The sequence below is a fragment of the Tupaia chinensis genome, unplaced genomic scaffold (assembly GCF_000334495.1).
Source record: "Tupaia chinensis unplaced genomic scaffold, TupChi_1.0 Scaffold000341_1, whole genome shotgun sequence".
In the NCBI taxonomy this organism is placed as follows: Eukaryota; Metazoa; Chordata; class Mammalia; order Scandentia; family Tupaiidae; genus Tupaia; species Tupaia belangeri.
In genome coordinates, this window is record NW_006159835.1 from 1,603,689 (window position 1) to 1,620,219 (window position 16,531).

The following is a 16,531-nucleotide window of genomic DNA, read 5'->3' on the forward strand; positions in this document are numbered from 1 at the left end:
AGAGACAGACAGAGACAAGCACTCCCAATAGGGTCACTATACTACAGTCTACCCCAGCCTCAGCAAGCCTGGATCATGGGCATGGGCACCTGGCGTGCTTGGTGTGCAGAGGGGGGCCTTTGGATGGAAACCAGGGACCTTCCAATGTGAGTCCAGCCGTGTCACCTCTGCACCACTGTCTATTCCCTCATACTGTTGTTTTAAAAATCATGTTAACAAGGCCAGCAGGTGGCATGGTGGTTAAGGCACTGGATCCCACATGGCCAACTCTAAGGTTTGAGTCCCAGACTGAGGGCCTAAAAAACACATCAGGCTTGTGTACATGTGTGCCCCAATTCCCAAGAGCAGAATACAGGAAAAGGGAATGGGGTGAGGGTATCCCCCCTGGGGCATGATTTCTGTCTGTTCTCTGTCTCTCTCTGGCAAGTTCATGTATTCTATGGCAAAAATATCTAAAAAAAAAAAAAAAAAAAAAAAAAAACAACATGTTAACCAAGCATTTGTCTCTTTCTAACTTATTAAGGATTTGAAATCCATTTTGAATTGTAGTCAATACTTTGTGCCCAATCTTTAAATAGGATTATATGTATCTTTTTCCCCTTTACTATAAGGATAGTCAATTTTATTCACAGATTTTCTAATAGCAAACCATCTTTACATTCCTGGAGTGTACTACTCTAACTATAACTACAGTTGAAACACTTAACCTAAAAATTGCATGCTACAATCAGATACTTATTCTAAAATAAGGGCACTACTATTTTGAAGATGTTTAAGAGCCTTAACTTTGATGTTTCTTATGTCGTGAGCAATAACTATATGAAACCATCATTCTTGACATGACATTTAAAACTTTAGGTTTACTCCTGGAATATAAAAAGAGAAAAATCATTATAATAATCAAGAACATAAAGCAGAATTATAAAAAAAAATGTTCAATCAGGGCCAGTAGATGGCATGGTGGTTAAGGTGCTGGACTCGTACATGGACGACTATGGTTTGAGTCCCAGACCCAGTGGCTTGAAAATCACACCAGGCACATGTGCACATGTGACCAAAATCCTGAGAGAAGACTGGAGGAGAAGATATTGTGGCATGGCCATCCCCCCATACCCCGGGGTCGGGAGAGGCTATTTCTCATTTTCCTTCTCTGTCGCTCTCTGACAAGTGCATGTACCCTATGGCAAAAACCTGTAAAAAAATAAAATAAAAAATATATCCAAAAGAATGAATAATAAATGAGACAAAAAGAAAATAAACAACAAGGTGGTAGATTTAAATCCAAATATATTAATAATCACGCTATATGTAAGTGGTCTAAATATTGCATTTAAATAAAATAGAGACAGCACAAAACAGGACAAACATTGCCTGAAAATCAGCGTAGGCTTGAGAGAATCACAGTGAATACGGAAGAAAGACAAAGAGACTAAGCCAATTAGAATATGTATTAGAGGGACCAGCAGTTCACATAATGACTATGTCACCATATAGTCGAGCACAGTTTGCGTCCTGGACCCAGTGGCTTAAAACTCAAACTGGGTATGTGTGCGTGTGTGCTCGAGATCCCAAGAGGAGAATGGAGCAGAGGGGATTGTGGCGTGGCCATCCCCCCTAGGGGGGTTGATTTCTCACTTTCTGTCTCTCTCTCTCTCTGTCTGGTGAGTGCACATGCCCTATAGCAAAAACCTCTCCAAAATAAAAAATACAAATATAGGAAAAAATATGTATTAGATACATATATTAAACATTTCTTCAGAGACTATCATGTAGAAGAGTACTTCATGAAAAAAAATGCTTAATTATGAATTTAAAAGGCTTTTCAGAAGTGGGGACTATGAATGAAAGAAAAAAGAAGCACAGGTGAGAGCTATCCATTATGAGCAACTAGTGCTAAACAACTGTAGAAATTATGATGAAAAGAAATTGAATATTATCTTGGGACCCAGAAGCTCGAAACTCACACTGGGTGTGTGTGCATGCGTGCCCAGGATCCCAAGAGGAGAATGAAGGAAGAGATTCAGCGTGGCCATCCCAGGCCATCTTGCTTTCTGTCTCCCCATCTCTCTCTGCCTCTCCAGTAAGTCCATGTACTCTATAGCAAAAAAAATCTCTAAAAGAAAACAAAAACGGGGGCCAGCAGGTGGCGTGCTGTTTAAGGGTGCTGGATTCCCACATGGCCAAACATGGTTTGAGTCCTGGACCTTGCAGCTTGCTTTCTCACTTTCTCTCGCTCTCTGTCCCCCAACTCCCTGTCCCTCTCTGGTCAAATTAAAATGAATAAAATGAAATAAAATACTTCTTTAAAACAAAACAAAAACAGGGAGTCAGTGAATACTTTATAAAAGTAATGTAAATAGTTTAGAAACTGGGATTTATTTAATAATCTCTTAACTTTAGGGAGATCACTTAGAAAATAATATATGGTCAAGAAATAAGTGATTAGCCTATAGGTCAGAAGTTAACAGAGCTGACACATGACCAAATGCAGTTTGAATCCCAGCCCTAGCAGCTCAAAAACAAAACCAGACATGTGTGCATGCATGCCCAAAATCCTGATGGGAGGTGACAGGGGCAGAGGGGGAGGATAGAGGAAAAAGGATTGCTGCATGGCAATACCCCATTTGTGGGTGCTGTCTCTCTCTCTCTCTTTCTCTTTCTCTTTCTGGTAAGTGCACACACCCTCTGACAAATTAAAAAAGAAAAGGAATAAAGTATTGAAGTTAATAATTCCTACAAAATTTTACTTCTCTTTTCAAGTAAAATTTAATTTAGTATACTTTATAATAATTAGGACACATAATATAAGCATGTTATGAAAAAAAACTCCTAGAGGGACCAACAGTTAGCATAATGGCTATGTCACTGGACTCCCATGTAGTCGACCGTGGTCTGAGTCCTGGATCCGGTAGCCTAAATTCACGCCAGGCGCATGTGCGTGTGTGCCCAAGATCCCGAGAGGAGAATGGAGGAGAAGGGATTGCAGCGTGGCCATCCCCGCTGGGGGGTGATTTCTCGCTTTGTGTCTCTCTTGTCTTTCTGGTGAGCGCACATGCCCTATATCAAAAGCCTCTCAAAAACAAACAAACAAACAAACAAACAAAAAAAAATAGCTATCCCCACCTTTTTGTTATGTACCCATACCAAGATGAATGGGATAGTGTATCCCTAATGTTAATGGTACTAGTTTCTGGGTAGTGCAATGCAAGAGTGATTGTTTACTTCCATCCTTGGACTTTTGTACTGTTTTAATTCTTTTTATGAATGTAAATCCATTTTACCAAAACAAGATTATTTTGTCCATATTTTAAAAAAATTTCTTTCTCTCACACCCACACAGCACACACAACCAACAGAAAAATGGGACTCTACTGATTTACCATATGTATGATAGTACCTCATCTAAATAAGTTAGATGTATCTATCCAGATGTTTGCAGTGGTAATTATGTTCCTCTTTGTACTTATTTGTGTGTTTAATTTCCAAGTTTTAAAGTTTTATAATGAATGAACAATACTAAAATTACCCCAGCCATAATCTTAGAGACATTCTTGTTACTGAAGTAGAAACTCTGCCTAAGAATAGCCTAGGTTTGCAGATAAAACATTCAGTTAAGAAAATTTATTTAATTTATAGAAGGAAAATATTTGTGCTCAAAGTAAAGAAACAAAATAAATAAAAATGTAAATAAAAGTACATAAACAAAAAGTAAATAAACTAATCTCTGAGGGAGGGACCAGTTGTCTTTCTGATCTCTGGAAATATCTCAGAGATTTCACACATTTAGAGGCTCCTGGTGATGCCAGCGGACAAGCAGAGTTATGAAGACCTGTACCATTAGCATAATTTGCTCTCCTGACAAAGATTGAGTACTGTTCACAGTCTTGGGACTGCAATGTTAATAAATACCACTGATGACCCAGATAAGAGTAACATATTTTCTAGTCACTGAACAGAATATTGTTTTACTTTCTGTTTTCAGGTTTCTCTCTTCCTCCGTTCCCCTCCCTTCTTTCTCATCTTTTTATCTCCTTCCCCCTTTTCCCTGTTCTCTCTCTCTTTAAAACATTTATGTACTTAAATGAGCAAGAGACAGAGAGCACACCCAACAGGGTCCCAAAACAGCAATCTGCCCCCCACCTCTGCCAGCCGTGGACTATGGGCCTACATCTGCCCAGCATCCTGAGAGAGGTCTCTAGACACAACCCTAAAATCTTCCCGTATGGGTCAGCCTTGCAGTGGCATGTTCTACTGCCGTGTCACTGCCCAGTTCCTTTCCTCTTTTCTCTCTCTCACACCCACACAAACACACACAGCCAACAGAAAAATGGGACTCTACTGATTTACCATGCATGAGATAGTACCACATTAAAATGGAAAAATTAAAACCTTGCCCACCCCCAATTTTCAAATGAAATTGCTGTTCTCTGAGATGCTGTGAGTGCTAGAGCTTTGCTGCCTCATCTCCTGTCCCTTTGAGAAGCATAGTTTTAACTTTTGTCAGTCTTTTCTTCACTGTTCCTCTCTTTTTGCTCCCCTCACATGCACTGTTTGCAAAAAATAAAATAATTGGGCCAGCAGGTGACATGGTGCTTGAGGCATTGGATGCCCACATGGCCGAGTGCCAGACCTGGTGCCTTGCTTTCTCACTCCCCTACTCCCATTTCTCTCGTGAATGCACGTGCCCTATAGCAAATTAAAAACATAATAAATAAAATTACATATTTCTTTACAAAACATGAAAGATTTATGCTGATGCTTGGAACAGGTCATGTGCTACCAATATAAAACCAAGGAAGAAGCGTTTTCTACCCTACATGGTGACACATGTGCATGTTTTAGTGTGAATTAGATTCAGGTGGGTTTATTTTCAGCCCCCCCCCTTCCCCTTTATTTTTGCCCTTTCCAGAATCTCAGAATTTTTCTTTAGTTTTTTTAAAAATATCTCCCATGCACTCACAAATATGTTAACTACATATCACACATGATACCATGAGTGAAGAGAGTTCAAAGTTTCACCTTTGTAGCTACCAAGGCTATCACCCCATGCCTACTATAATTTAGGATCAGCCGCCAGTGATCGGTATCAGAATAAATTTATGCATTTATTATCTCGATAGCTATGTTGGCCACAACATTACATTGCTTAGTCTTGATTAGTTTGTATGACTTATTCTGTAACTGTTACTGACATATTCTTATCTAGTCCTTCTCCATCTTTTCAATTTTATGCATTTTCTTTTTTTCAGTGAATCTTTCTTTTTAACAAAGTTAAGGATTTAATAAAATAGTGAAACAAATATAGTTACTTTTTTAAAGAATTATTTATTTAACTTTATTCATTCATTTATTTTTCATTTAATTTGACCAGACACATACACACACAGAGAGAGAGAGAGAGAAAATGAGAAAGCAAGCCACCAGGTCCAGGACTTGAACTATCATCAGCCATGTGGGAGTGTCCAGCACCTTAGCCACCATGCCACCTGCTGATCCCATATAGTTACTTTTTCTACCTTAATTTTTTCCCGACTATTTGTCTAGGTGATTAAGGTCACTATAAATTCTAACCTGGTCTTTCTCAGATATATTCCCCCCTTTTTTTTTCACTTTTTAAAATTATTTTTTAATTTAATTCATTTCTTATTGTTGTTTAAAATTTTGACCAGAGAGACAAAGAAAGTGAGAAAGTAAGAAAGCAAGCCACCAGATCCAGTACTCAAACCGCAGTCAGCATTTGGGAGTCCAGCACCTTAACCTCCGTACCACCTGCCAGCCCCTGTTCTCTTCCTTTCTTCTATTGTATCATGAAACCACTGTACTAAGAGAACTGGAAAAGCGACATACATTTAACTAAGTTCTTGTTCCCATGGTTAAATATTGAGATACCACATCCAGACAATTGACATTTGCCATTAGAATATATTATATCAATAGTTCACTTTTCTTTTTTTTTAAGGTTTTTGCCATAGAGTGACTGCACCTACCAGAGAGAGACAGAAAGAAGAAAAGTGAGAAATGACTCCCCCAGGGGTAATGGCCGTGTGACAGCCCTTCTTCTCCATTCTCCTCTCAGGATTTTGGGAACGCTTTAACAACAACATGCATCTGGTGTGATTTTCAAGCCACTGGTTTGTTACTTGGACTGCAGTGAGCCAAGTGAGAGTCCAGCACCTTGACCACCACATCACCTGCTGGCCCCAATGTAGTTCTTTTTTTTTTTCTTAAGAGATTTTTCTACATAGAATGTTTCGCTGGAGAGCCAGAAAGTGAGAAATCACCACCCAGTGGGGATGGCCACGCCACAGTCCCATCTCCTCCATTCTCCTCTCGGGAGTTTGGGCACAAAGGCACACATATGTGCCCAACATGAGTTTCAAGCCACCAGGTTCAGGACTTGAACCATGGTTGGCCGTATGGAAGTCCACTGTGTAACTGTAATGCCATCTGCTATTCCTGAATGTAGTTCACTCAACCGAGCTGTGACTTTGAGTTGAGGCACTGACGGTGGGTAGTCATCCTGATAGTTTTGCTCAGTAAAACATGGCTTTCCTGATAGTTTAAAATGATTACTACAACAAAAGACCTACAGCTGGAATGGAAGAAAAGCTACAGAGAATTATTTAAATAAAGGATGGAATTTGGCAGACCGGAACTTGAGCAGAAGTGTGAAATAACAGGTACCATGGGCTATTACCAGCAGCTTTTAATTAACACCTATTGTTAGCCTGAAGAACTTTATGGAGAATACACAATTTTCCTGTATGCAGAGATAAAAAATGACCATTGAGAAGCTGCTGAGTGATTAAAGGTTAGTAAAACAGGTTTTTCTGTGGGACAAAAGAATAATGTAAGTTACTCACTGGATATAGACATCTAAGGGAAATCTCTAGTAAAACTGTGTTTGGCATAGGTGTGGCAGCCGTTTCAAAATTTTTCATGATGGAAAAAATTAAAAGAATTTACAAACTTTTTAAAAAATGAAAGTTAACAAGGGTTTATCAAAGGGAGTATAGGTTTTTGCATTAGCTTTTGTCAGAAAACAATCAGTAGTGTTAGATCTAGTAACTGGGACTAACAGCAAGCTAATGAGTGCTTGAATTTCTCTGAATAACCACTGTAAAACAAATCTCAGATTTCCACTATTTTGTCTATAAGATAATTCTATTTGAGATTAGGTTTGATTTGCACTGTTTGCTGGAGAAATGTTTCTTTTTTCTTTTTTTTTGTGGGGGGGGAGAGGTTTTTGCTATAGTGTACATGCATTCGCCAGAAAGAGACAGAAAGCAAGAAATCAACCCCTGGGGAGATGACCAGATCACATAATCCCTTTTCCTCCATTCTCCTCTCGGGATCTTGGGCACGCACACACATGCGCCCAGTGAGAGTTTAAGCCACCAGGTCCAGGACTTGAACTGTGGTCGACTACATGGGAGTCCAGCGACATAGCCATTATGCCAACTGCTGGTCCCAGAGAAATGTTTCTTATAAATAAATAAGATGTTTCTTTTTCTTTTCTTTTCTTTTTTTTACCCAGGACTTGAACCAAAGTCGGCTACATGAGAGTTCAGTGACATATCCATTACGCTAACTGCTGGTCCCAATAAGATGTTTCTTCCCTTTTTTTTGTTTTTTTTTTTTGGAGAAGTTTTTGCCATAGAACGCGCACGCAGGCCAGACAGAGACAGAGAGACTGAAAGCAAGAAATCACCCCCCGGGGGGTTGGCCATGCCGCAATCCCTCTCCTCCATTCTCCTCTCGGGATCTTGGGCGCACACACACATGCGCCCAGTGGAGTTTTAAGCCACCGGGCCCGGGAGGCTAACCGCGGTTGACTACATGGGAGTCTAGCAACATAGCCATTACGCTAACTGCTGGTTCCCCCCAGTAAGATGTTTCTTATAAATAAATTTCGTGGATATTACTTTTTTACATACAAATGAATTTTCTGGTCTAACTCTCCCAGGAATTGTTATTTTATAAAGTACAATTTTTTAAAAAAAGAAATCATTGAATTCAGCTATCAAGAGGCATTTTGGTTGGTTCTAGTTTGGGGTTCGTTATAAGTAAAGTTCTATGAACATCTGGGTAGAGGGAACAGGAAGAAAGAGAAAGGTATTTTTGACAGGGTCTCATGCTGTGATACTTTGCCCCAGTGTCCCAGTGTGTTAGGTTGACAGGGACACACTGTCATACCTGACCTGTTGAGATTGGTGTGGAATCTGAACCCGGTCTCCCAGGTGGCCCCAGTCTTGTGCAGTGGTGCTCTACTGCTTGCCCCTCTATGGCCAGCCCAAGAACTTTAAGTTTGATCATTAGAAGCTAGATGGTATAGAAGTGGTATAGAGGTTGGATCCCACATGGCCAACTTCGTAGTTTGAGTTCTGGATCTGGTGCTTGAATATCACTCTAGGCATGTGTGCCAGAATCCCAGGAGAAAGAGAAGGGATTGTGGCATGGTTATCCTTCCTAGAGAGTGGGGATGATTTCTCATTTTCCTTCCCTCTGACCAGCACACATGCCTGATAGCAAAACTTTAAAAAGGCAAACAAAAAGAAACTAGGTGATTACTGCTGCCAGAATAGCTACAGTGAAGTAGAGACGATTACAAAATGGCAAGAAATGCGCAGACAAGTTGTATAACTTATTAAATCCTCTGACCTCTTCCTCTTCATCCACAAAAATACACACAACTGCCATTTATTTTGTATGGCTGAGAGAAATTCAGACAAACACTGGGGGCACAAATAAGAAGGGAGATGGAGGGTAACAGTCACCAAATATAACACAGATGTTGTACACATGTTCCATTTTCTGGACAAAGCAGCACATATATAATATTAGCAAGCCTTGTTCATTTTAATTTTGATTATGTTAGCTGTTCACTGATAAAATTTATGTAAAATATTAATAATTAAATTCCATAGTTCTGCTTTTTTTTATTTGAAATCATTTTTCTACTGCATTTTACAATATAAAATGGAGAACATAGAATACTTGGTCATTTTTCTGCTTGCTTCTCGAGTAAAGGAAATAAAAAAGATAGTTAAATCTACATAAATCTTAGTATTTAGACAAAATAACGATGACCTTCCATTCTAAATAACTGTGAACTATATATTTATGACATGCTTTTCACTCAAGATCTTAAACTTTCTGTAACGGTAACTAAACTGCAGTTTGCTCTGATATAGCTTAATATAAAGTTATACTTCCACAAAGAAATTTCTGAAAATTACATTTCAAGGAAAGAGAATAATTATGAAAAATAGGAGAAAAGCAATATATTTTTAAAAATTGATAGTCATTTACTTCGTCATTTACAAAAGTATGTAATGTAATTTTTTCAAAGTTCAAAAAGATGAGACATTTGTAATAATGCAGCATTTGACTTCTCAGCTTTTTTACCTGAGAAGCACAAAAGCATAATTAGATAATTTCTTGGTTTTAATCTTAATATATTCTCTATATGCTCATATACAATTCTCCTGTAAAACCCACTAAGGTAAAAATGATAAGAAACCTGTTTTCTAAGCTGTCGTTTCCTCATGTTCAGCAATGTCTACTTGGAATCATACTTATCCTTGAATGTTACATTTAGGCCTCAGGGGCTCTGTGCCTCAGCACCTCCTGAGTCCAATAACATTTCACGTATGGGGGAATCCTAGCAGACCAAAATTCTTCTGTTTGAAAATATTTTTCCCATTAAAGGAACAAAAACAGTGTGATATAAATGCATTAAACAGTCAGATTCTATTTTGTTTTATTCACAGCTAACATGTAACATAAATTTTCTTCCTTATAGGTACCAGAGATTTGAAAAGGCATTTCTCCTAGCTGTTGACATTGGTGCTCGTGACCTGTTTATGGTGAGTCATTCCCAGAGATGATTTTGTGCCTTCAGTTCTAAGGCTGAGTAAGTTGTCAGTTTTTGTGACCATTAAAAAGGATTAGTGTCATTTGCAGCCTTAGACATATGGTAGGAAAGCATTATTCCATCTTGGCTTGCAGCTTTGCCTTCGTGAAACTGGTCAATAGCCATCTAGTATCTTTTTGACTTGTTGACATTTTCCTTGCCAGGGCCCAAAAGATCTTTTATGTTTTCTAAGAATTTATAATTCTTGAACTTTCCTCCTTTTGTACCTTGATGTGAGGGGATGACACCTTTCTATCTAATAAGCTTAAATGTCTTTCTAATCCATTCTCTGAAGAAGCCAAGAAGCTAGGAGATAGGGCTAAACACGTCCCATAGACCTTGAATGTGCACAATTTGTCCCTTATATTTTAGTGAGAATGAACAAATTGCAAATGTTCTCACGTGTATTTTTAAAGTAACCACAGTGTAAAGTGGGTCCAAGAGGTTATACATTCGTATTCACCCTAGTCCTCCCATTTATTAGCTATAGAACAGTAAAACTGACCAGTCCCTTACAGTTCTTTGTGTCTGTATCAGGATCTTGTTTTACAAACTTTTCTATAAAAGTGCCTCAGAGAGAGCAGAGAAGCAAAGGCATGGTCCTTTCTTGGCTTCCCAACATATTCTACCCTGCACTGATTTATTTCATTGTCCCCAAAATAGATAAATAGATAGATAGATAGATAGATAGATAGATAGATAGATAGATAGATAGCAAAAGCCTCTTGAAAGCAACAGAAACTCCTCAAAGTCTCCTTTACTTGAATCTTTTGCACAATGAAGACATTTTGTGCTTTAAGCTTTGATGATTTATTTATTTATCAAGAATTATTTATTAAATTTTATTTATTCATTCATTTATTTTAATTCTACTAGAGAGAGAGACATACACAGAGACGAGGGAAAGTGAGAAAGCAAGCCACCAGGTCCAGGACTCAAATCGTGATTGGCCATGTGGGAGTGTCCAGCACCTTACCACCACGCCATCTGCTGGCCCCCGATGTTTTATTTATTTTTAATTTTGCCAGAGAGCACATGTGCTAACCAGAGGGAAAGTGAGAAAGCACCCCCACACACACCATGGGGATGGATGATTATGCCACAGCCCTTTCTCTTCAATTTTTACTTTCTTTCAGGATTTTGGGGACACACACACACATACACACACATACACTTTCAAGCCACCAGGTCTGAGAGTTGAACTAACTATGCAGTCAGCCATGTGGGCTCCAGCTGCCTTTACCACTATGTCAACAGCTGGCCCAGTGTTTATGTTTTAAATATTAATTTGGCTTTGTCACATTGGGCCACTTGTTTTGGGATTGAATTGATATTCTAAATTTACATTATTCAATTCTGTTTTTCATTGTTCATGAAAAAATCTTTTTAATTACTTCAAAAAGTAATATTCTGAATATTCTGTTGTCATCTCTGTTTTGTATGCCTGGTAAGCATATTGGTACATTTAGGGAAGATTTTATTTTCATCAAAACCTATACATACGGATATCACAATGTCTGAAATTTAATTGTGATATTTTTACACTTTCTGACCTTACTTTCTCCCTTATCTCTACTTTCTCACCTTTGTTGCTTACTCACCCCAATAAAAGTAGATTTTCACCATCTTTTTTTTTTTTTTTTTTAGTAGTTTTTTTGTTTTAGGGGGTGGGGGCCCACCAGTTTTTTTGCTATAGGGTGTGTGCGCTCATCAGGAAGAGAGACAGAAAGCAAGAAATCACCCCCTGCGGGGATGGCTATGCCACAGTCCCCTCTTCTCCATTCTCCTCTCGGGATCTTGGACACATACGCACATGCACCTGGCATGAGTTTAAGCCACTGAGTCAGGACTCAAACCATGGTCAACTACATGGAGAGTCCAGTGATAGCCATTATGCCAACTGCTGGTCCCACATAATTTTTTTTTAATACTTTATATCTGGAGTCCTAATCTTTTTTCTAGCCAAGAACTAAGTGAGTTGAGTATTAAAATGTTTGGTTCCGAACACAATTTCTCTCTAAGGCATTATATAATTTCTACTGCTTTTCTTATTAATTAATATACATAATCATCAAAGCCACCTTCTAAGCTGTTTTTCAAAATCATATCTATTTCAACATTTAGTTTGTTTAGCACACACATAAAGAAAGTTTCCATGTTAGTTCAAATCTCAATCCAAATAAGCTCACTATATCACATAAAAGTGGTTTTTAATTTATTTTATTTTTCTTTATTCATGATAGAGTGCATGCACACTTGTGTGTGTGTGAGAGAGAGAGAGAGAGAGGAAGAGAAAAGCACTCTCCACAGGATCTAGTCACACTCTACAGTCCCTTTCCTCCAGCCTGTCAGATCTTGGCCACTGGCTTGCCTGGTGTGTTTCAGGCTGACTCCAGTAGGGATTTGAACCTCAGTCATCATGTGAAATCTGACTTCTCTTGAGCAGCGCATTGCTGTTGTACTATAGAATCAGCCCTATAAGAATTTTTACATTCACAAGATAAAGACAAGAGATAAGAAAGGAGAGAAATGTTTTTGCCTTACTTTTCATTTGCAGAAGTAAACAGTCAGAATTCAAATACAGCATCCTCATTCTTACAGAACTTTTGCTTATAGCCCAAAGTGCCTTAAGAAAGCTCAAATACAGGAAGCATTAAGGCCTCAGAGTTTCATTTCAGCACATAAGCAATCTACTATGTACATTTGACACTCCACGCTGAAATTGTCTAAAAAAATTTATCATGTTTTCTTTCTTTTTTTCTTTTTTTGCTAGAGAGCGTGTATGTTTGCCAGAGGGAGAGGAGAAAGCATACCCCATGAGGAATGATCTTGTTGCAGTTTCTTCTCCATTTCTTCCTCCTTTTGGGATTTGGGGCATACATGCACACATGCCCAGCATGTTTTTCAAGCCATCAGGTCCAGCACTAGAACTGTGGGGTGAGCCATGTGAGATCTGAATGCCTTAACAACCAGGCCACAGAACCAGCCAGCCAGCCCCATGTTTTCTAATAGATTGATTCTTACTATTTAAGTTTTATTTAGCCAGGAGTCTGTAGCCTTACTGGAAAATGTTACCACTTTTGATATTCAAGGTTCATAAAATAGGGGTCAGAAAGTGGCGTAGTGGTTAAGGCACTGGACTCCCATATTGCCAACCACAGTTCAAGTCCTGGACTCAGCAGCTTTAAAATCACACCAAGTGTGTGTGTATGTGTGAATGACCCAAAATCCTGAGAGGAAAATGGAGGGAAGGGATGGTGGCATGGCCATCTCCCCTGGGGGAGGGGGGAGGTGTTGATTTCTCACTTTCCCTTTCTCTGGAAAGCACACACGCCCTATCCCAAAAATCTAAACAAACAAACAAAAAAAAGTTTATAAACTAAACAAATCTTACTTATAAATGATTTTAGTCACTAAGATTATGTCTTCCTAAATGTCTTCCTAAAAATACTATATATATCACAAAGAAATCACAAAAAAAAAGTATTAGTTACCTCAAAATAGACCTTTTTGCATTAGTATCTATCAGTGGTAGAGATACAAGACATACAACATGACAAGAAATTTGCTATGGGGGAAACCAGAGAGTTGGGACTAGAGGGGCTTATATACCATATATTTCTCTTAAAGGCAATGAGAAGCTGCTAAATGGTTTAGAAAGAGGGAAGATACTTACTATCTTTTTAACCAGAAGTTTGCAGACTTTTTCTATAAAGGGCAAAGTAGTAAATATTTTAGATTTTACAAGCCACGTGGTCTCTGTTACAGCTACTCAAATTCTACCGTTGTAGAGCAAAAGTAGCCATAGGCAAAATACATAAGCAAGTGAGTCTGCTGTGTTCCAATAAAACATCATTTACACACCTTAGAATATCATATAATTTTCAAGTGTCAGCATAATGCTATTCTTATGATTTTTTTTTTCAATGATTTAAAACTGTGAAAAACTTTTTGTGTCATCTTTGCCTCATAGGCCACAATTTGCTGAGTTCTTATTGAGAGTATGATCCCTTAGGCTACTGTGTGGAGAACTATTAGGTCTTAGGAAAAGTCCTAACACATTTTTGCATAGAAGAACAAAGAAAAATACATTATAACTTTTCTCACAACCCAATAAAAAGGGACAAGGCTCATATATAGTGTAAAATAGATGAAGAGGTGAGTTCTTTTAGACCCGTTTCTTCAGGTCCAGAATCCTAATGTTATTTTTTTTCTTTTTTTTTTTTAAATATTGAAGGCTCATTGATTCCATTTCAAGCTCCCTCATATAGTAGCTGTATAATTTTGTATAATTTACATAAAATTTTTGTCTTCGTTTTATTACCTATGAAGTGCTGATAATAATGTGTAAATTACCAGTTTGTTTGAAGTATTACCAGTTTGATATACAGCCATTCCTCACTTAATGACCTACCCGCTTAATGCTGGGCCTTAACAACCTGCTCTTCAACACAGGGAATCCCTTTCCTCAGTCTTTCTGTCTTGGGAATCCCTTTCTCAGTCTTTGTCTCATCCCCATGATCAGTTAGTATTCACTATATGAAGCGTTTGTAATCACACAAGACTACATATCACATTTATAAATTTGTACTTTATTATAAACCCATAGTACTAAATAAATAAAATAAAACAATGAAATACAAACAATTACACTGAATTTGTATTATTGAATATAAATTAAAACAATTACACTGTATAAATAAAAACAATTACACTAAATTTGTATTATTGTGTTTTGGTGTGTCTTGTCACTTTCTGGAGCTTATCTAATGTATGCTTTTTGTATAGATAGAATTATATTATTCTAGCGTGGAGTCTGGTGATATCTATTGATAAATATTTACCCTCTGGTGTCATGACACACCATAAGACACCTGTCTTTTAAGCTTCTCCCTTTTCTACCAATTCACTTAACAGCCTAGTCGTAGGACTGTAGCTTAGTTAAATGAGAAGTGCCTGTATATGAAATGTCTATCATACTGCAGTGACTTCATAACTAGCATTTCTAGTGTATGTTGTATATTACTCACTTTTCAAATCTAAGTATTACTTCATATTATATCATCTGTCATATTAATAATGCCAAAATATAGATAACTATTGAGATTTGAAGTTTAAAAGTAGTTTCTACCAGAGACTTGGAAATTAAATAAAGCCATCCTGGTTTCAGACTCCATACTCTTAACCACTGTGGTATAGTGCCTAGAAATATATTCAGATGCATATATATTGATTTAGTATATACAGTAATGTAGTCTTTTAAATCACTAGGGAGAAGTTTAAATAAGTTGTGTTGGACCAACAGACTCACCATTTACAGCATGTTCTATACAAAGGATTAATATATCTAATACACAAAGCTAATAACCAATAAAAAGTAAAACACTTCAGTAAATGACTAGAAATCATAATCATGCAATTTACAAAATAAATATAAATGACCAATAAACATAGAGAAAAATGTTTGCTCTCACTGTTAGTGAAAGAATTATTTGAGCTAAGGTAATCAGAAATGGGCATTTCTTTTTTCTTGGAGAGTTTTTTTGCTATAGGGTGTGTGCGCTCGCCAGAAAGACAGAGACAGACAGAAAGTGAGAAATCACTCCCTGTGGACATGGCCACACCGCAATCCCTTCTCCTCCATTCTCCTCTCGGGATGTTGGGCATGCACTCACACACACCCGGCATGAGTTTAAGCCACAGGGCCTGGGACTCAAACCTCAGTCGACTACATGGGGTCCAGCAACATAGCCATTACACCAACTGCTGGTCCCCAGAAATAGGCAGTTTTAAGTAATCATTGACTGGGGTGTACATTGGTAAACCTTCCTTGGTATCCTTGTCAAAAATAATTTGATCGTAAATGAAGGTTTTATTTCTATTGTACTCCATTGGCCTATATATCGCTCTTTGTGTCAGTACCACACTGTCTTGTATACAGTAGCTTTGCCATGAGTTTTGAAATCAGGGAATGTGAGTGCTCTAGGTTTGTTCTTTTTCAAGATTATTTTAGTTATAGGATCTTCCGTGACTCCATATTAATTTTAGGATGGATTTTTCTATTTCTGAAAAAAAAATCTTCGAACTTTTGATATCATTGAATTAAACCTATTGATTACTTTAGGTAGTATCAACATCTTAACAGTGTTAAATCTTCCAGTCTGTGAACATGGGATATCTATTTATGTCTTTAATTTCTTTCACCAGTGTTTTCTGAAGGCCTTTTACTTCTTTAAGTTAATTCCTAAGCATTTTATTAATTTATTGATGGATTGATGCTATTTTAAGTGGAATTATTTTGGCAATTTCCTTTTGATTGTTCACTGTTAGTTTATAGAAAGGAAAGCTGATGTTTTGTATATTTATTTTCTGCTTCATTTATTACTTCTAAATGGGTTTTTGGTGGCCCAACTGGGTTTTAGTTTGGGACCAAACAGATGATCTCTCTTATAGCATTTTCTATATATTACAAGATTGTGTCAACTATGAACAAAATAATTTATTTCTTCTTTGCAATTTAGATGCCTATTATTTTTCTTGTCTAATTGCTCTGGCTAGAACTTTCAGTACTTTTTTTTTTTTTTAGGTCTCTTGCCATGGGGTACGAGAGAGAGA

General features: G+C 37.6%; 1 protein-coding gene across 1 annotated transcript in view; it reads left to right on the forward strand.

The window, feature by feature from the left end:
* Positions 1-16,531, forward strand: part of WDPCP (WD repeat containing planar cell polarity effector) — a 264,252-nt gene that overhangs the window by 209,850 nt on the left and 37,871 nt on the right. Inside the window, exon 14 of the mRNA XM_027773331.1 lies at positions 9,806-9,869. Within this exon, the coding sequence (XP_027629132.1) occupies positions 9,806-9,869 (64 nt within the window). The remainder of the gene's footprint in view (positions 1-9,805; positions 9,870-16,531) is intronic.